At 41.2% G+C, this 20,670-nt stretch overlaps 1 protein-coding gene and 1 long non-coding RNA gene across 4 annotated transcripts in view; both read left to right on the top strand.

The window, feature by feature from the left end:
• Positions 1–20,670, top strand: part of Znf521 (zinc finger protein 521) — a 309,484-nt gene that overhangs the window by 172,630 nt on the left and 116,184 nt on the right. For all 3 annotated transcript variants that reach the window (XM_076554761.1, XM_076554760.1, XM_076554759.1), the window contains one exon: positions 4,602–4,686. In XM_076554761.1, the coding sequence (XP_076410876.1) occupies positions 4,602–4,686 (85 nt within the window). The remainder of the gene's footprint in view (positions 1–4,601; positions 4,687–20,670) is intronic.
• The window catches only part of LOC143269521 (uncharacterized), a 20,530-nt gene continuing 4,556 nt past the window's right edge, over positions 4,697–20,670 (top strand). Inside the window, exons 1-2 of the long non-coding RNA XR_013045976.1 lie at positions 4,697–9,300; positions 9,359–20,670. The exon at positions 9,359–20,670 is cut by the window's right edge and continues 4,556 nt beyond it. This is a non-coding gene — a long non-coding RNA (uncharacterized LOC143269521). The remainder of the gene's footprint in view (positions 9,301–9,358) is intronic.

The raw sequence follows: 20,670 nt of genomic DNA, 5'->3' as shown, positions 1-20,670 counted from the left end.
AAAATATGGTATTGAAACTATGGACTATTGAGAGAAAATAGAAAATCCTGTGATAGACTGCAGGAGTTTGGAGCCTGCTCTACACTGCAAGTCTTGAGAAGGGTCTGTGATCATCGGGTTCCCGAGACCAAGGTTGCAGAAATAGTCCCTTCCTTATTATGAGCTGCTTCCCCATCGTCTCTGATACTGTCAAAACCAGCACATTCCACAGTAAGGAGAGCCTGCTTCTAACATAGGATTTCGGGTTTACCAGCAGAAGCTATGTTAAGATGCAGTGGGAGGGAACAGAGTAATATGTATATATATATATATATATATATATATATATATATATATGCCACTTCATCTATACATGTCATGTGATTCTCCTGACACAAAGAACATTGCCCATTTCCTAGTGTACCATCCCCACATCCTAGGAAAGATACCCATTAGCCCCTAATAACACCTAAATGGTGACCACACTTCCCAATTGCTCACATACTTTTACTGGCTCCTTTATCCCCAAGTCATACCCATTATGTTACATTTGGGAATAGTCACCTCCCCTCTCCTATGACCTGGATGTTTTAAAGGTAATAGTCCACCAGTTCTAAAGAGTGTTCTGGGTCCTGTCTCCCCCTGCCCCCCCCCCAGCCCTTCAAGGTCATGTTTACTCTTCTGTCTCCATATTCATTAAGAACTAGATTGTACTCTAAAGGTTGTATTAGATTCAGTTTAGTGTTTCAGGTAAGATTCTTTGAGTATCCCAGAAGAACCATCCTCTCCTAGGTTGTCAACAGCTATTAATGATTATCCAAATCACTGCAAGGTGGTGGTTTTCCAATGTTAGTAAATATTTTTGTTGTTTTTTCTTGCCTAGACCTTCTCATCACCAAGTTGGCATGAACTAAATTCCCTCCTAGAAAATGGAAAAGCCTAGTATTTCTGACCCTTTGATTGCCAATTGTCAGAAAAAGAAATTTACATCACCAAGTGTGTGGGCAGATACCTGTAATCACAGTATTGGAAGGCTGAGGAGGAGAACGCCAAGTTCAAAGTCAGCCTGAGATGTACAGTGAGATTCTGCTTCACAGCAAATAAAAAGGGAGGAAGGGAGGTGGGGAAAGAGGGACATCATACTTAGAGACAAATTTAATAGTCGTGGTGGCAACTAATACTGGTTTCTGTCTTTGAGGATCGCTATGGACTCACTGATTTTTTTAATGAAGGTATTATATTATTTTAAGAAAATCAAAGCAATCTACAACCCTAAAACATAATTTTTAAATTCATAATTTTTATTTAATTTGGTGAGATGAATGTCGCCTAAAAAACTAATGGGGCAGAGATCAAATAGAAGATATAGGGTTAATCAGAAAAGGCGGTTTTTACACTATACATTATTAGAGATCTTTAATCATTTTTTTTTTTTACTTATGAGATGCTCTTCTCTGAAAGTCTCTGAATACCTTAACCAGAATGTAGCTGAAAACAAAAATGTCAAAGAGGCACGTTTAAATTGTTCTCAAAATCAATCAAAAATAATGAGGTGCTAGGAAAAAGTTGTATCCTTGATAATTACATCTATCAGTATCAGAAAACAAAAGAGAACAATCAGGAAATGACAATCCCACTCCCAAGCAGCACATTTAAAAAGGCTAATGAAAAAAAAAAAGTCTCTTTTAAAAATGGTACTAAATTAGCATTTCAAGTAAATTGACAACCTAAGCGTTGATCAAGGCCAATCTGGGGCCCAAACAATGGAAGTTCTGTTTCTACTTCACCTGCTTTTAAGAGGAATTATCTCACTTGACTTTTGTTGTTGTCTTTGATATAAAAGGAAGCAATTGTCCTAAGGGAGGTGACGGTCCTCTTGCACTCTACAGCTTCAGGTCACCCCCAGGCTTCTGGCCTCACTTGGGGTTCTGTTTATCAGAGTGACTGGAGGGAGATAAGCGTGTTGGAAATCATCCAAGAGACTGTTGTGAGGGGCCCATGTTCTCAGACTGAGAAGGGTTAATGTAACTGTCTAGGAATCAAGCAATAGGCACAGCCTAGGGCTGAGAGCAAGGGCTGAAAGCAGAGGAGCATGGGTTGGGCCTAGAATTACGGTGAATCTCTGGTCCTCCCCGCTCTGCCGAGCTCTCCAAGGTTCACAGTTTGGATGGCTTTACTTAGAGGGTGGTATGCAGGGGTGCAGTGCTCCCAGATATTTTGAAAAGAACCCACTGTAATGAGGTCTACTTTACAGGCCATTTATATTTACTATTCTAAAACCTGGAAGGTGAAAATGAATTTTCCACCACGGTTTTCACTGGACCGAGTTTAGCACACCTCCATTTGCGTTTCGTGGCTTTGTTTTGGGGAAACCTGGGGAGTAAGCTGAGATGCATGAAGCTCAGTATTGAAGTCATGGTGCCCTGCTTTACATTTCTATCTGGCTGCAGCTTTAGGTCTATACAGCTAAGAACATGGCCATGTCGATATAAAGCAGGAGAAAACATTTTAGACACTGTTTGTGAGGTGGAGAGAATTAGCCCTGTGAATTATCAATAGTGACAAAAGCATTTCCTTTCAATGAGAGAAAACTTAGAGGCTTCTTTAGATACGTCAGTTCATTTTGAAGATAGTCATAAGTGCTGGCATTTTATTACCTTGGCTTTTCAAGTGATTTTATTCTTTATTAGTGGAGGAGAAGAAAAGAACACCCCGCGTACATTCCAGCTACATACTCATCAGTCATCATTTTTGGAGACAGTTTTCGACATATTCTGTGTTTTACTGTGCTAACAAGAGAAAAGACTAGCCATTAAGTTTATGTTTCTTTGTTTTTCAGCAAGGTCACATATCAGGAATGATGCTTGAAGTATGCTAATAAACAATATATAATGTAGGTCATCAGGGAGTAAGAAATATTTTCTAACTAGTTCTAAAGGGAAATATTGTTACAAAAGGGATGAATGTTATTTACACAGCACATGTTGCTCTATACGTCACCATCAAAGGGTCTGGTGAACAGCTCCATGCAGTAAATCTTCCTCCTTGATTGTCAGGGTGTTTGAAGCCCTGGGTAGATTTAGATTCAGTGCATTCAGTCGGATGTATTCTAATGTACAGCGACCCTTGGATTATTTAGACACCTGCATTGGAGACGTGCCTGAGTTTCCATGGTTTGCTAGGTAAATTGCCCATTGTTGTAGAAGAAAATACTTCATAGATTATAACAATTAGGAAAATTTGCCATTTGTGGCATTTATCCTTTTTAATCCCAAGTGACATTATACTATTTTCATGCTTAACTTCATTCTTTATCCCCTAAACAGCTAGAACTCTTCAAAATGCATTTTAATTTAGGACTCATATTAACTTATGGCACATATTTTCTATTAATACCACGAGTAAAACATGTTATATGACTTCATGTGAAAGGATAATCTTATGGGAATGATTACAACAGACATCATGTATGCAGTTTTACAGGTATAACGTTCTCACATTTGAAAGATTTCATAGTTGTTTATTTCATCATAGTAGGTTTCACTTTTCAAAATGCTTTTTAATTGTAAATGGGCTTTAATTGCAAAGGTATGTATGTGATGGCACATTCTGTACAACACAACCAATTCTTTAATTATTGAGTCAACCCCGTGTGCGCTGAAACTCAGTAATAAAGATGGACGTCACACTGCCTGCTTTTATCAGGCTGCCTCATCTGAGGGTTAAGAGATTTTCTGCCTCCTTCCCGTCCTGTGTCACAGGGACCTCAGGCCCATCTTTCTCCTTCCTCTGCGGCTCAGTTTTGTGTATGCCCTAAAAATTACCATAAATGCCCCTCTCCATCTATTTGACTGGACTGCCATGTAATCATGATAGGATTTCCTAAGAAGGGAAAGCACATACTTAGATGAATTAGACTCTCCAAAGCGTTACCTGCCTTTCAGACTTTGGATAAAATACCATTTTAGGGAATGGTATTTATCGTACGTGTTGGAGTGCTTTGCCTGTGTGTATGTGTCTGTGCACAATGTTGGTGACAGGTGCCTGTAGAGGCCCTGGAGCTAGAGTGACAGACAGTTGTGAGTGTCCATGTGGGTGATGGGAACCGAACCTGGGTCCACTGAGAGCAGCAAGTGTTCGAAGCTGCCAAGCTTCTCTCTAGCTCCATCGTCTAAAATGCCACAAACCTTAACTTCCTAGTCATTATACGTCCTCATTCCTGGGGGCAACAGCCACCGTGACTTTGGTCAGAACTAAGCTGGGTCTGATTCTCAGAGACGTGGGCGTTTGAAACTTAGCCACATACTATAGGTAGTTTTAATACTAGTGTCTGCTTTTGAGCTGAAGAGCATTTGTATCATTTTAGGTTATTATTATTTCATATGTGGCACCTTTGCTTCTTGTACATGGATCAGCCTGTGGTGTGGCTGTCAGCTCTCAGAGTCTTGATAAGAAGCTCATGGTACTTCTCTGAGAAACCCACAGAATGTTAACCAGCCACGCAGAAAAACCAGTATCTTGGAAAGAGCGTGCTGTGGTCAGGGACTGTGTCTCTGGTTGACTTGAGTGGGGGCGGTCAGACACGCGTGTCTAAGTGACCCTGTTTGTACTTGTTTCCTCAGAAGAAGACGTACCAGTGCATCAAGTGTCAGATGGTTTTCTACAACGAGTGGGACATCCAGGTTCATGTGGCAAATCACATGATTGGTAAGTGATACTCGGCCCCTTATTGCTGATCTGTTTTCTTGTATGCATGTACATCAGCTCCTTTGTAATTAAAAGCGTTAAAGATGAATTAATTGTCCCGCCATCGATGGCTTACCTAGGCATGATTGATTTTTTTTTTATTCCTCTTATTAGAACTGGTAAGGCATTAGCATGTTTTATTTTCTGCGAGGGCTAGTTTAGACTTCTGCAGAGGATTATCTATGTTCTGCCAGTCAGAGCACAGGTGATTAACAAATTAAACTTCTAATCATTCTTGCATTATTGAAAACTAACAGGAATGGTTAATGAACTGGATGTTAGCTTTCCATAGAGTTTTAGGCAGGTTTTAATTTCAGAAGTTATTATGATAATGGCACTGCTGTGTGTTGCTTAAGCATCTTTGTATCAAAATCCAAAGTGGTGAGTTTTTGTGATGGGGAAACATAAATAATTTAAATTGCCATAAAATAGTTTTATAAGTATGGTTTCAACAGCCTGGAAATCATCATGATCATAAAGACCACGTAAAGAATTCAGTAATCATTTTTTATTCCCCACCAAATTTTCCATAGATCTTTATAAAAGTGGTTAGGGAAAAGATCTCGGAAGTTACTCCAGGCCAATGATTTTAGGGTATTGCGTTTATTAGATGGGCTAGAACTGAAACGGCGATTTTTTCACTTACTCGTATTGTCCCATTATCCATTGATTCCTCGGGGGTTGGTGCCTGTTTTTTAATTTGATAAGCGCTCAGTAATAACGCTAAGGGTTTTACCAGCCAATTAAACTTTATCAAGCACATCTTTTGCTACTAGAAAATGACAATTGCTATTACTTTGTACTATTTTTGTTACTCCTTTGTATTTTTATATCATGAGGGTTTTTTTTATTATTTTATACTTACTTTGTGGTGTTTTATAAATACATGAATAAGTATGATATAATATTTTGAAGTCCAATTAACCTTACATTCAACTAATAAGAAAATTTGTATGATGGGAAGGAAAATTCAACATTTTAGACATGGAATTTGTTTCTAGGGGCACCAGTTTGTATTATACAGCCAAGGAACAGCGCTCTAAGAATGTCCGTTTTAGGGTACTCCAACTCTCATCCCAGGTCAGGAAACATGACCATAGTAGAACTTGCAGTGTTTTTGTCTAAACTGGAGAAGATAAATTCAGAAGCACATTGGAAAATTGATTAATTGTTTTTTCAATAGCCTTAGCTTATTTTCAGAATTTCCAAATGATAAGACTTTATAGATGATGGTTACTGATTGAAAAAACTAAGTTATTAACTGGAAACTGGAACATATACATGACAGTTGATGTATTGATCATTTTATCTTTGTTTTCCATATTTAAGTATGAAGATTATTAGTGATTTCTTATGCATTAAAATAATATATTCTTCACCATGGCAGAATAGTATTAAAAGGTCTCCTTAAGCCTGCGAAGATATTCACAGCATGGAAGGGATTCACAGAATGTTTCTTGAAAATTGCCTCCTGTTCAGAATCCTGAAAAAAAATACTCCATGTGAACTTCCAAAATTGCTTTTTTTTTTCTTTTCAAGAGAAAGGGGTAGGGGGAAAAAAAGAATGATTCCTGCCAGATGACAGCTGCCCATATTTAACCGTCCCTATGTCTCTTCTGTTGCTTGGTGGTCGGAGTCACTGACTCTGCTCATGATACGGGTTTTGATAGCCTTGACCTTCATGTTTCCTAGCCATAGAATTCATAGTGGGTCCTGCTCCTCCCAAACCCCTTCCATGTAAAGTAGTTTCGGGGTTTCCAGTTTATCCACCGTGCAGATGAGCACTAGGTCGAGCTGGTAGGGCAAATCCCGAGCACAGCGTTCAGGATTTTTCTACAGGTGGGGTCTGGACTGAGCAGAGTATGGAGGGTCTTTTCGGCTGTCCGGTCTCACATCGTGCGTCTGTGCCGTCAGCCTGCCCTGGCTGGCTTGCTCCTGTTTTCAGTTGCTCTGCAGCCTTCCCTTTGTATTTGTCTTAGGTTCCTCGCATCATTGGTGCTTTTCCAAGTCTTACCCTCCCTGTAATAGTGGGTTAATATGACACTCACCTCCCCTTGGGATCAGAGCATTTAACAATTCACCTTCTATCAGAGAAGCAAATCCCGTTCCTTTTCATGGAGGGTCTGATTATTTAATATTCAGGCTATTTTTCAATAATAAAATACAAGATTCGCTTGCACTCAAGGCCAAAACAAATGAATAGCACCCTCTTAACTGCTCTGTCTGTTCACCGGGCACCCAAGTTCTTGAACATCATTCTCCTTGTTAATATCCAGAGAGAGAATGTGGAACAGGAGGGGGTCGCAAGGCTAAGATGCCCCCTTTAAAACCCCACTGTGACGCTTAGTCTTTCAAATGAGGCAGGCAGCATTATTTTGTTGGCTAAAATACCTCCATGGAGGCTAGGTATTTTTAGACTGTGTATCTGTGTGAATTTTTTATCTAATAAAAAAAATAATCTGAACTGGACATTTGGTGGGGGGGAAGAGGGATTAGGGACTATCTGAAAGCCTCTTACTTGGTTAAGAAGGTGGATAGTGTTTTTGCAGATTTCATTTTATAATCAGTCTAGAGGAAGAACCGTGTCATCTGAGAGAAAACAAGGTCTGCAGATGCCCCAATGAACTGTGACTTGAAAGTCCCTCTATAGCCAAGCCCTTTGCATTTTTCTGGGGAGTATGTATGTTTTTTTTAAGCAATGTCCAAGCATCTCTTTCTGGATGTGCTGGCTTCATGCTGTTAATGGGGACATTTGCGAAAGGAAATCCATTGATGTTTCTACCATGTAAACAATGGAGGTGTCCTTAAGTGCTGTTTGCAGGTAGGTGTGGACATGTGACCTCAATTACAGGAGTAATTACTTAATAAAATGTACCAGGGACTTGGCATGTGCCTATTAAGGAAAAAATAAAATCTTTCCTGTTCAACACATTTTTGCCACAGTTTTGCTAATATGATATATATACATATATACATACATATATATATATGTGTGTATATATATATAGAATTACTTAGAGATATTTTTTCTTTTCTTCTTTACAAACACATAATCAAAGAGTGAGGGAAGGGTTGGGATAGGAGAGAACTACAAAATGTTTAAACAACTTTCCTAGGGGAAGGGTTAATGTCTGTGTCCATGAGAATTTTTTTGTCTTCCTTTGTTCTTTTCACATAGTCTTTGTTCATTTTTGACCATACATTTAGAATCCCAAAAGAAGCCATTATGCATCATGACTTTTAATGTATATCCACCCTTCTCTTTCTATCGAGTAGTAAAGATTTATTGTTATTTTCCTCTGTGAGGTTGCTGGGTACTATTATTTGGTACATATTAACAACACAGAGATGGAACCGGGAAATCTAAATGTATTTAACCAAGTGAAGGGATTGCCTCATATAAAATTACGAGGCTCAACTGTAGTAGAGTAAATCTGCAAGTGCTTGGAATAAAGGGCTGCTAGGCATGGGATGGTATAAAGAGATGGCATTGCCAAGAGCTGTTTATGAGGAGCTTAATTTTTTCACTCTGATAATTCTTGACCAATAATTACCAGCCTCTAATTATCTATTTTAGTTAGAAAGAAATTTCGTTCACTATGGAGGTTGGCATTGCAGCGAGCACATAAATCCCTAAAGAGATGAATGTGTTCCAAACAGCTACAAACAACTGTCTCCTGAAACACAGTGAGCAAATTGTAAGTGGCTGGTGATGGGCAACCAGCAGTCTGCTCACCATGAAGGGCCAGTCAGCTGGACAAAGAAATGACCAAAGGGGAGAAAGACCATTATCCTTGGAATGGACGGCTGCAGTCGTGAACTTGAAAGGATAGTCAGGGTATGGTTGTGGCCATGTCCAGCCCTCCCTTTCAGAGTTCGTGGATAGATTATCAAGGGAATGGCTACAGATCATTACCTATGAATTACTTTGAAAGATCTACTTAGATATATATTTTGTTTTGTTTCATTTTTCTTTTCATATTTTATAAGATTGTATTGTAATGATTACATGTAAGGAATACCCCATTTTGTGAAAAAAAAAATATATGGGAAAGACGTAATAGCGAGTATCCTTGACACATCAAGGGTGATGCTAGCTAGCATTTTAGGGAAGAAAATATATTTACAGCTTAGAAAAGCAGAAGTGGAATTCAGCATCATAAACAGTCTGAAAAGAGCAATGCAAAGTCATTGACTTTTTATGCAGATTTCTAATGCTCACTGTCTATTGGATAATTATTTTTAAGATTATGAAGAGACTCAACACTTGTACTGTGCATGCAGGAATATTTGTACGCCATATAGCATGGAACACATGCTATGTATCTCTCAGTTTAGAAGAATCAGTGAAATTTTAGCCATAGCCAGTGACAGTCATATGTCTTACAATGGTTCTGATGTCCAAGGTGACAAAGGGCGTTCCTTGCCTCTCTTTCCTTCACTAGATGGCTTGCTTTCTGACTAGTCATTAACATCTGGCGTAGTGTTCTGTGACATCTCTGAAGCATTTCAACTGGCGAGTTCTTGCTTTGAAATAGACAAAACCTAGCAGGTTAGGGACTAAAGTAGCTTTAGGTTTTCCTTGACTTGGAGGGAATAACCAAACATCTTGACCTCTGCATAGAGTCTTTAGATTTTCCTTGACTTGGAGGGAATAACCAAACATCTTGACCTCTGCATAGAGTCTTTGACTTTCAACTCTCTGCTTGCATTGGCAGTGGAAAAATAAGGAATGAAAAGGAATTTGTCCTGATGTTTATAGGTGTGAATATATGTGGTATGCGAGTGTGCACGTGTGAGGGAGAGACCACCCATACCGTATCGTAAGGAATATAAAATCATTGATATCCTTTAGAGCCATGATTTAAATTCATTCTAAAGGAGACTATTGAATTGTTTCTTGTAAAAAAAAAATCTTCATTTGGCTACCTAAAAGTTCAGGGAATTAGGAAATCAGGCATTTGATGTTGCAGATGAGGAAATGCTGGCATATTTTGTCAAGAGCTGGATTAAAAAAGATGAAATCTGGGCCGTTTAATGGTAAGAGAAAGCTCCCCTCATGTGGGCAATGCTGGCTTATTTGAAAAGCCCATAAAGGGTTTCTGCATGGGCCATACAAAAGGGGTACTTTCTCTTTAATAGCCATCTGTACAGGAGAGATGAGAAGTGAGCCAGGTCATCTCTCCTCAGCTGTCACGATATTAACGTAGGTAATGGAGCAAGCTCAGCGTTCTGCTGGGTGTTGTTTTTCATAGATGTTCATCGATTTACACAGATAATTCTATTTATTTCTTAGAGTTGGTCCAAGCGAGCTAGGCAGAATAACAAACACCGGAGCATTTCAGATGACTTTATCTTTGTTTGTAACGTTAACTTTTGTCTAAAAAAAATGGTGTCACACCTACTGTGCAGATGGCTGCATGATCTGTAAACCAGCCAAAACATTTAAACAAATGTGTGATCTGGGGATAGATTAAATAAAGGATAAAATGGAGTGTGGGCCACAAATTCTAATAATCAGATAATTTTAAGTTGTGTGCAGTGTTGAGCTACGGCCACAGTGATAGCTGGGAGAGCTTGCCAATGACAGCAAGGTGCCGTATAGATCTCAGGATGGAGTCCGTGGCCTGGTAGGCCCCAGTTTGAGAACCACACATTTGCTGTACAGCTGGCAGCTCTGTGTGGGGACATCAGATAAAACTTATGTAAAATGAAGTGTTATTGCTTAGTTTGAAATTGTTCAGAGAGGGAATTTGCAGACAGTAACTGAAAACAGAATTCATGATACCAATGAAGCGGGCTGTAAATATGAAGAGGCTTTAATTATCTGCGCAATTTAACAAAAATTCAAGATGTATTCAGAAAGGACATCCACTAGCATAAATTCAATGTAGCTACACTGTTGGCCAAGAGCAAAGGGCTGTGGGAACTTCCCAAGCCTTGTCTCTCACCAGCCTTCCTAAAAGGACGGTCAGTGAAAAGAAAAGGACATTTTGGAATAAGGCAGGGTCTTCCGGAGCTCACCAAGTGGTCTGCAGCCTCGGTTTTTCGGAGACTGAAGATGATGGTCTTTGTGTATAGCTCCTGCTTGGTGCCTTTAAAAGACAGATCATGACGTTTTTCCTTATGTGCATTAGTGGCCTTGGCTTACAAGAGTAAAATGTCTTAGCAGTTAGTGTAGTTTCTGACTTACTAGCCCCACAGAAAGCCTCCTAGACATCCATTAGGTTAGGTTTCAGTAAGAAGGAGGGTTTGACTGAGCCTGTAGACAGACATACAGTTCAGTTTCTGTCACCTTTTAGGACATGCTACCCTACAGGACTATCGAAGAGCCTAGCTCACAGGCAGAATGACTGCCCGCCTGGCCTCCTGGGTTCTACAGAGGGTATGGTAGTGTCACACGGCTGTGCTTCTGTGCCTCATTTTACCCTTGCCCTTGACTCCAGCGGTCTGTGCACATGAAGTTTGCAGATGATTTCTGAATGGAGGGCATGGAAACTCACCACTAATAAATAAAAAGAGGTCCCTCCACACAGCTGAATGCAAGCACACCCACACAATAGAATACCCCCCCCCCCACACACACACACTCATATGCATTCCACACATATGCATCCTGACCTATTTCCACAGGATCCGATCTCACCCAGCCAGAGAAAAGGTCTCTGGTGACCCATTTCTATAGGTTATTTCTTAGGTGCAGGGCTGTTAATAGCAGTAAACAAAGGAGAGGAGAGCCAATATGGAGAGTGGGTGTCGAACTTCAGCTGCTCATATTGTTGCATTTGGAGAGCTGACGGGGTTTCGTAGGTCACCTTTAGAATTATGCCTATGACAGCAGTAGCTACCTGCCAAGATTGCAAGGTATCTCACAGCTCTCAGGATGGCGCCCGTGGCCCGGTAGGCCTCAGTTGGAGGGGCACACATTTGCTGTACAGCTGGTTGCACCGTATGGGGCAGCCGTGTGGGCTGTTCGGGAGCTGGAAAGGAGACAAGCATGAAATTTCTTCTAACCCCAACTCTGTTTTTCTGTACTGTTGGCTGCTTCTCAGATCCTTGACAAAAAAACCAATCAGGCACCCTTTAATCCGCCTGTGATTACCACTGGTATAAAAAGAGAAGCATAATGAGGAAAAATGCCTCGTTTTGTTGCCTTCAAAAGCCAACAAATTGGAGTTAACTTGACAGGAAGTGGCTTAATAATTAGATTATTTATTTATTCCTGACACATATCCCCCTGTTACTGGTCTCAGGAGACCCTGTAGATGCTACGATTTTCAAGCTGCCATTACTTGGCTGTCTTCTGCGAACAAAGAAGCTACTGTCTATCAGTCAATTAAATGCACTCTTTAAGCAGAGGCTGCAAAGTCCTCAATGGAGAGAGCCCAGGGACATTGTGGCTGATGATTCCTTTCTCTGTACTGTACATCACTCTCTCAACTAAGGTCCCCACAGAGATGGAACAAAGTCATGCATTAAAATATCACTTGTTGATTTGTTTGCTAATGAAGAGCCATTGGACTGTTTGTGTATTTCTGTGGCAAAATTGTTGATAAAAGGGCCTACTTGCCAGCCTATCTCAGTTCATCTGCCCTGAGTGCTTATTTAAGAGTTATTAAAATTAAAATCAACAAACAACAGAATTGGGAGGAAAAAAATCTCTGTGAAAACAAGTTCTCTCGCTGTTTCCATCAAATTCAGTCCACAAAGGCGGGAAGCACAGACACACAGCGTCACTACAGTGGCTTGGCTGTGGCACACACACCGTTTTCTCTTGTAGGCAAATGTTCCTTCTCAGCATTGGAGAGAACTACCTTTTAAGAATGAAAAAACATTAGAATCTCTAAACACAGATAATCTCTTAGGCCTCTTTGCATTCTCTGAATATCAAAAGGCATTTCTGTAGCTATTTCTCTAATTTGAATGTTCCTAGAAACTTTAGAAGGGAGCTGATAAAAGTCACCAAGGAAGGTCAGAGGCAGTACCCCAGCCGTGGCCTGGACAGAATGGTGTCTGTGTGCCCTGTCTCTTCTCTTTCTTCGTGTCACGTGATTGACGTGTCACAGGTGCTCACATTCCCTCTAGACCCAGGCCCGGTTCCCTACCACATCGCTTCTTAATTCCTGCCCCGGTTTGGCTGTGTGCAGGGCCATCTTTGGTGCATTTCTCTGAGTTCCCGTTAGATGCTCTGGTGGTTGGAGTGTACATCTGAGGTTCAAATGGAGGACTGCAGACCTATCTGGGCTGGAAGACTTAAATAATATTATGACAGCCTTCTGATGAAATATTTAGCTGTGACTCTGCCATTGAAAGAGATGTGTACATTTGGAATTTACACGGGGCCTCTGGACTTCGGAACATGCCCCTCCCTGTTGCCCCAGACTTGGCAGTTTTCACAAGCCTCTGACAATGGACTGTAAAGTATTAGTTCAAGGCATCATCAGACGGCTGTATCTCCTCTTTCTACCCTGTTATTCCAACTCATTTGTTAGAAAAAGCTTAGGTACTCAGAGGTGTTCTATAATAGAAAATGAATTTGAAACCCTTTCATTAATTGGTGATTAATATGTTTCAGGATTAGTTTAAGCAGGGCTCTACCTCCTGGCCAGTCAAGTATGTTCTGGTTAATATCCAATTATCTGCACCTTCGTCGTTATTATGTCTTAATATTTCGGATATGATACCAGAAACTTGAGAGTCATGCTAATGAGGAGCATAGAGCAAGAATTAACCAATGACATAATCAGTGATCCTTGGTGAGGAGAATCTCCTTCCTTCCCTCTTCACACATTGCTTCAGCGTCCTGCGAGCCCTGACCGAGAAGTCAGACCTCCAGCTACAGCAGGCGAGAATTAGAAAATCAGTCCTTCTCCCTTTTAAACAATCCGCGCTTGAATTTGCGGTGTGACTGTTCACCTCAAACCACTGTTTCTCTTCGTCTCCCGGAGGGTAAAATAGGACTCGGTGAACCTGTTTGTGCTTCCCAATCAAGAAATGCTGTGCTCCTTCTCCCCTCCCTTCTTTAACCAAGCCACGCGTTGTTATGCCTCCGATGGATGTTTAATTCAGACTAATTTGCTATCCCTGTAATATTTCACTAAGGAAACACGTTTCCCCTGCTAATCTTTTATTCTCTTTCTCCAAGACCCAGTACCATGCTATATACCGGCCACACCTCCATTCAGTGTTTTGTTTTTCGATTTGTTTTGGTTTTTTTCAAGTCCATTCACTTTGAAGAGATCTGACTTAGTCCCAGGAGCAGAGGCTGCTGGGGTGGCTTGTGCCTGGTGGTGCCGAGAAGTACCTCTGGTGCTCTGTGTGTTACCCCTCTATGCTGTATTGTAATGAAGCCACATCAGTAAATTGCAGTGAAGGGTGATTGTCACACAGGGAACCCTACTACACCTTGGGGTCCATTTGCACCAGATTATTCTTTTTATTGTTGTTATTACATCCCGTCTTCTTGACTCCCTCGCTGTAGAACTTGCTGTTGGCCACTAATGTACTGTGGAGGAGAGCTTGAAGAACAAGGAAAACATCATTTCTCTTCTCTGAGGATCATACCAATCACCATTCAATTCCAAGGCCAGATAGTCTGGGGTGGCTCTGTGGTTCTTTATGGATAATACTTGACTTTGTTGAGTTCATTTGTGATGTTTCCCTTCAACTTCTTAAGAGAGTAAATGCTGAGAAAGAATGGACACACATTGCCTTTGTATGCAGATGTCATCGGTCCATAGTGAATGGATGGCAGTGACCATCCTGATGTGTCTCTCCCCAAAAACCCTTTAATAATTTACAGATGGCATCTAGATGGCATAACTGGTTCAACACCACTATTTCATGACCATTTTTTCCACAATACTCCTTAAAACAAAGTGATTATTACCCCAGCCTTCTGCTGAACACAACTCTGCCTTGGATCCCTGTCTTTCCTCTATGTTGTCTTTTCCCTTTCTCTTTCTTCTGCATTATCTTATTTCCATTTCATTAATGTTCCGTGTTTTCTCCAGATAAGACCCCAGAGCCTTAGCACATTCCTTATTTATTCCTGCCCCTGTTTGCTGTGTGTGGTGCCTGTCTGTGGTACCGGTCCCAGGTCTGCTGTGTGCAGTGCCTGTCTGTGGTACCGGTCCCAGGTCTGCTGTATCTTTGGTACAGGTCCCAGGTCTGCTGTGTACAGTGTCTGTCTGTGGTACCGGTCCCCAGGTCTGCTGTGTGCAGTGCCTGTCTGTGGTACAGGTCCCAGGTCTGCTGTATCTTTGGTACAGGTCCCAGGTCTGCTGTGTGCAGTGCCTGTCTGTGGTACAGGTCCCAGGTCTGCTGTGTGTGGTGCCTGTCTGTGGTACAGGTCCCAGGTCTGCTGTATTTTTGGTACAGGTCCCAGGTCTGCTGTGTACAGTGCCTGTCTGTGGTACAGGTCCCCTTTTGTAGTTAATGCTGTAAATGGATTTCCCTTCTTTTCTGACCCCACCTGTACTATACAAACTAATAACAAACCAATGTGGGTTGAAGTGAGAGGTCTTATGTGCTCACTGAAGAGCACTGTGAAAGTTTAGCCTCTGGCAGTTCTATAGAAATTTGGGTGGCTGTGAACCTCTTTGGTGTCATAAACATGATACCTGTGACTGTTTTTCCCAATTCTTGGTGCAGCTGGTATGTCTTAGTGTAGCGGGTTTTTTTTTTTTCCTCTGAGACTGTGCAGCGTTCAAGGTAACAATGTAGACTGAGAACTGACATACCTCCAATGGAACCATCAAGTCTTTTCAAACTGCCTGGCCATGACGCCAGTCCCATGCTATTCTACCATACACACTTCCGATTGTGGGCCAAAGAGCATTGATTTTTAGCTGTCATTTCTAGGGCACATACTGTAGAATTGAAATTTAAACCTTAATCCACTCAGTAATGCAATTAATTTTTAATGTGCAGTAATACTAATTGAAATGGCTTGAATTTAGTAAGTCACCACAAGACATTTTCAAAAGTGAGTGTCTCCACTGAGGGCTAGAGAACAGATAATCATTGTCATGGTGTTTACTCTGTGAAAGCTCACTCCACAGATCTCCAGGAGAAAGAGAGTTTGCTTTAAATTACATTATGGTATATATTTTTAAGAAGAGAGCTATCTTTGTGGGGGAATCCTACTTTCTAGCCACCATCAAAGAGTAAATGTTAAATTTTCAAGGTATAATTTTAGCTAGAAATGTTTTAACTTGTTGAGAAAGTCACTGATTATATCTACAAACGAAGTCACCCTCCAATAGTGTGATAGTCAACATTAAGATGTACAGACACTGTGTGTTTAATTTCACTGTGTGATTTTTTTTATTTGTGAGATCATTTTAATTAAAAGTTTTAATTAAAAATTTCACAGTCAAAAATCAACATTCTGGATGGGCAATCTCATTATATGCTTGGATTTGGGATATTATTTCTAGATTTGATGGACATGGTAATCTGTTGTCTTGTTTTGGTGTGTTTATATTCTGATGAATCAAAGCTCTAGCCCACTCCCTTATATTCCAAAGCATTAACCCTTACACAGTATTTCAGAAAGGCCTTTTAAATGCCTTGCAGTTTTCTTTTTCCTAGCCACAGTAAAGCAAATTTTTCACAGTAAAACCAAATAGGTTTTTAGTCATTTCTACACTAAAAAATACTCTCTAAGCACATTTATCTGCTGGTAAATGAGGACTTTTTAAAATGCATCCGTTCTTCTGATGAATGGGCTTGCAGAGTGTTCAGAATGAGCGCCAGCGTTAAGGAAAGGGAAGGGAAGGCGCTGTATATCACGCTTCCACAGCTCTCACATTACGGTATTTAATACGCTGATAGCACTGTTAGAGGTTTAGTGCAGGTTCGCTCATAACCTCAGCATCTATTCAAATGGGGTTTTAAGACTTTGTGCAGCACATAAGTAAAAATGATATTCGAGAACCTGAAGGAGTTGTAGCGTGGTGTGTTTTCTAAATGAGGTGTAGGCTAACATGATACCAGTGATTCTACAGACCTACACCCACAAGATCTAAATCCATTCACAGTCCTCTGATTAAGAGTTGAAACTGACTTTCGTTTTTGTCATGGTAAAATCTCGAGTGCTGTGGAGATTAACAATGAGTGTAAAAATGGCACTATGGCCTATTGAAAAGGAAGAGAACTCTATTGTGATTATTGTAAGCCTTCCAAACTTCATCAGTATCTCCTCCTTTTTCACTTAATAAAAGGAACAAAAGCAGGAAAAGTGAGAGAAAATCAACTGATAATCCATTTAGTCCTGATTAGCCAATCACACTGTGGGAGCCTGGCCAGCCACTGTTTTGGGTGGGCTGTGTCAAAGAATGAAATGTAAGTTACTGTTGTACACAAATGCAGTGTGCTGTAGAGCACCTTCAGGTAATACTTGATGCTTATTATCCAGGTATTAATTGCTCTTTTAATTTGGAATGCACTTTAGTTTGTAAGCGTCTTTTGTGATGCTGAGGTCCTTGCTGCCCTCCTGGTGGTGGGAGGCTGGAATTCACATAGAGCCTTTAGCTCTGTCTTATTGCCAGCTTCGAACGTGTAAAGATGAAGGCAGGGCTTGGCTCCACTTTGTACGCAGTGTGGGTTAGGTTCTTCTCCGAGCCCATTTGTTCAGCTCTACTTTTCCTCCTGTTTAATATGCAGCCAGTGGCCACAGAATTCATTCAGACTGCACAGATACACACATCATCTGGTGAACATGCCCTCCTGATCTCAGTGAGCAGAAACAGAAGAATCCTGATGATGGAGAGGAAATACGTTTTGTTTTGCAATTATGTACATCACATGGATGCCCAAATGAAGAGTTTCATAAGAAATACTGGATAAAGGAGATGGCTTTATGTATACATGAAGCAAAGGGAAAGACCAGGAGATTGGCTCCATATATAGGCGTGTTTAATATGCAATGCTTGATGTATGTTGACCTCAGGTTACAAGAGTAGAAAATCCCATTTTCCAGCTTGTTTCAAATGTAGTAAAAATGCTGCTTCAGTTGCTTTATGCTACTCACATTGGGAAAGGTGCTTATACTGTGATAATTATCATCAAGGAATATTAATGTGTTCAGCATTTGTAACCCAAAAACTCATTATAGCTTAAGCTGTGCATCATCTGTGAAGAGAGAACTTTGCCAGAATCGGCTCATCACAGGGGTTGCCTCCTGCTTGCTGTGGAGTGGCCAGAGAACGGCGAGAGGTCACTGGGGCTGTTTTTGAAAGTTGAAGTTTTGCAGTTTCTGAATTGCTACCTTCTGTCTAAAGAGCGCATTGTTTTTTTGCCTCTGACGGCCTTCCTAATGAATGCACAGGAAAGTGCAAAAAAGAATAAGATGCAGTCGATGAGAGGTAGCTGTGCCTCGTGATGTCAGGTGAAAGGGGGCTGGTGTGTGTGCTTCATATCCAGGTAATTGAAGTGCTGTGTCTCCTCTCCTGTCACCGAGTGAGGGGACGCATTTACATTGGCTTCCTTAGTGCAGGTGCCCTTGGGTCTCAGATAGAAACACCCCATTGGGGCCACTTCCCAGCCCTCCGGCTGGAAAGTGTGTAAATAAGACTGTAGGGTCAGCCTTCCTCTCTGAGTAGCCATGTCCTTAATTAGTCTGTGACAGTCTTCCACATGAGCCTGAACTGTCCCTTGTATGGCTTCTCACACATCGAAGACATCTCTGTAAGTTGTAGATGTTTTTATGTGTTTGCTTAAAATCATTCGGAGGAGACAGAGACTTGAAGGGACACAGAATCTCTGGGCGTTCCCAGCATCCTGGCACCTAATCTGATTAAAGAGTTCCATTAGTGTCTGTAGGTGGTTAGCTTTCTCAAAACCTGCTGTCACCTGTGCTGGACAGCTTGCTGCAAGGGAACTCTGTGCCTGTGGTACTTTCACGTGATTAAATCCCATTATTTTCCCCCTACTGATCCATCGCTTGTCATTTCCCATAAGTCACATTGCTCCATGCTCTGTGCTGTGGTTTGTACAGGCCAGGCAGAGAGCACGAAGGCTCAGCTCTATCAGGCTGTCTGGCTTTGCAGGACTGCTGTGTTCCAGAGGTCAAATTGTGAACCTGGCCTTGCTCCTGGGAGGACTAGAGAAATATGTTTCATAACTTCCCATAGACTTAAGTGAAGGGAAAGAAGGAAAACCATGAAGCCCATAGGCTGCGTTTAGATGAGCTGGTGGGTGGAAATTCATCAGGCTGGAGCGCTGAGTGTTGTTCAGGAGGCTTCCTCACTGTGTGGGGTCACTGCCTTGGGTCCAAAACGAGTCCTTGCTGAGGGCTTTGGGGGCTGGGGTAATCATTCAAATAGCCCAGCAGGCACAAACACACAAGTTGATAATCTCCAGGCAAGTTGCTGAAATGGGAACTTACTTACCTGTTACAAGCACTTCCATGAAGGAATGCTGATAGAGCGGTGAGCAGGAATCCAGTGCGCCCAGCAGCCGTAGGCTGGTGCCTGTGAAAGCAATTTGTTTCGGTGGTGGTGTTGTTGTTTGGTTTTGAAGGCAACGGAACCTTTATTTTATTCTGCAAAGCGATAATGCCACATAATGGATGGACGTCTTGGACCAAAAGCAGACTCTTGGTAGTTGGGGGCTGAGCACTGGCGGTGCGATGCTGAGATACCGCTGTGCACCTCTTCTACGAGGATGGAAACTTAATAATCTTTATGAATTTTGAGTAACTCATAACTCCACTTCCTCACCCAAAGATACATTATGAAAAGATTGCTTCTAAATCCTTCAGACATTCTCTGCACTTATGATACATGCCACCCTCTTTACCTTGAGGCGTTAGAAATGGATGTGGCTTCATCTCTTCATAAGAGATAAAAATGGATACTTTGGAAGGAGCAAATTGCATTTCCCTGTTTAAGTTCACTATTTGCACATGATGTGGTGGGATCCAAATGTGAAGAATTGCTTTTGACATTATTTCTCTGCCACCGACGTCCCAGGCCGTTAGATTACTGTGCTGAAATGCCCTGTCACGGCGGAAATGTGAGACTGAAACCCGGCAAAGACTGCACGCTGCACCCTGAGTCCAGGCTGTGTGCTGGAACCCTCATTTCTTTAATCATCCAAATGGTTTGATTTGTCTGCATGGTGAATTCGTAAATAACATGCATCTCCCAAGAAAGAAAAACTAAGTGCAGGTTTGCTAGGGGCAAAAGAGAGCCTTCATTTCCAAAGTAGATGGTGATGTCTCCAAAAGTCTGTTTCTCAGAATCTTTATCTCGACCCAAAATACGATTTTAAACACATTATCCTGCACTTCAGACATAGTGATGCTATTTCTAATTCAAATTTTCTTTTTTTTTTAAAGAAGAAATGTTTGCAGCTTTCTTTACCTGTGTGTGTGTGTGTGTGTGTGTGTGTGTGTGTGTGTGTGTGTGTGTGTGTGTGTGTGTGTGTCCGGTAGCAGCCTTTCCCATCACAGACTCACTGCTGGACCACTCCCTGTCTTGTGTTTAACATGTTTCCAGCAGCTCAGAGAGCTGGGACTAACGTGAAATGAAAACCATAGAGCTTATATTGCAGTCTGATGTTTGAAAGAGAGATATTGGAAAAGGATGTTTTTTGGCTTGGCTCCCTTTTTAGATGTAATTGCTGCTTCATTAGGACTTGGAAGAGTTTCCTGTGGTTAAATTTAATCAAATGGCTCAGAATAACAAACTTGTACACTCAAAATTGCAGGACAGTTCTGTATATGAAACGTGATTTTGTTACGTTTAAAATGCTCACATGTATACATGATACACATATACACGCACACATCCCACAGATCACTACCTCTATACCACCAGCAAGGAAAACAGGAGGTTTACAGAATGTTTTGAGATCACCAGCGAAAGCTCTGCTTCTTTTGGTTATGTATTATTAAATGGTCATGTCTAGATATCTGAGTAATAAAAAAATAATACA

Source organism: Peromyscus maniculatus, chromosome 19 (genome assembly GCF_049852395.1).
Source record: "Peromyscus maniculatus bairdii isolate BWxNUB_F1_BW_parent chromosome 19, HU_Pman_BW_mat_3.1, whole genome shotgun sequence".
Lineage (NCBI taxonomy): Eukaryota > Metazoa > Chordata > Mammalia > Rodentia > Cricetidae > Peromyscus > Peromyscus maniculatus.
Note: the sequence above shows the minus strand (reverse complement) of the source record. Positions and strands in the feature narration are given on the sequence as shown.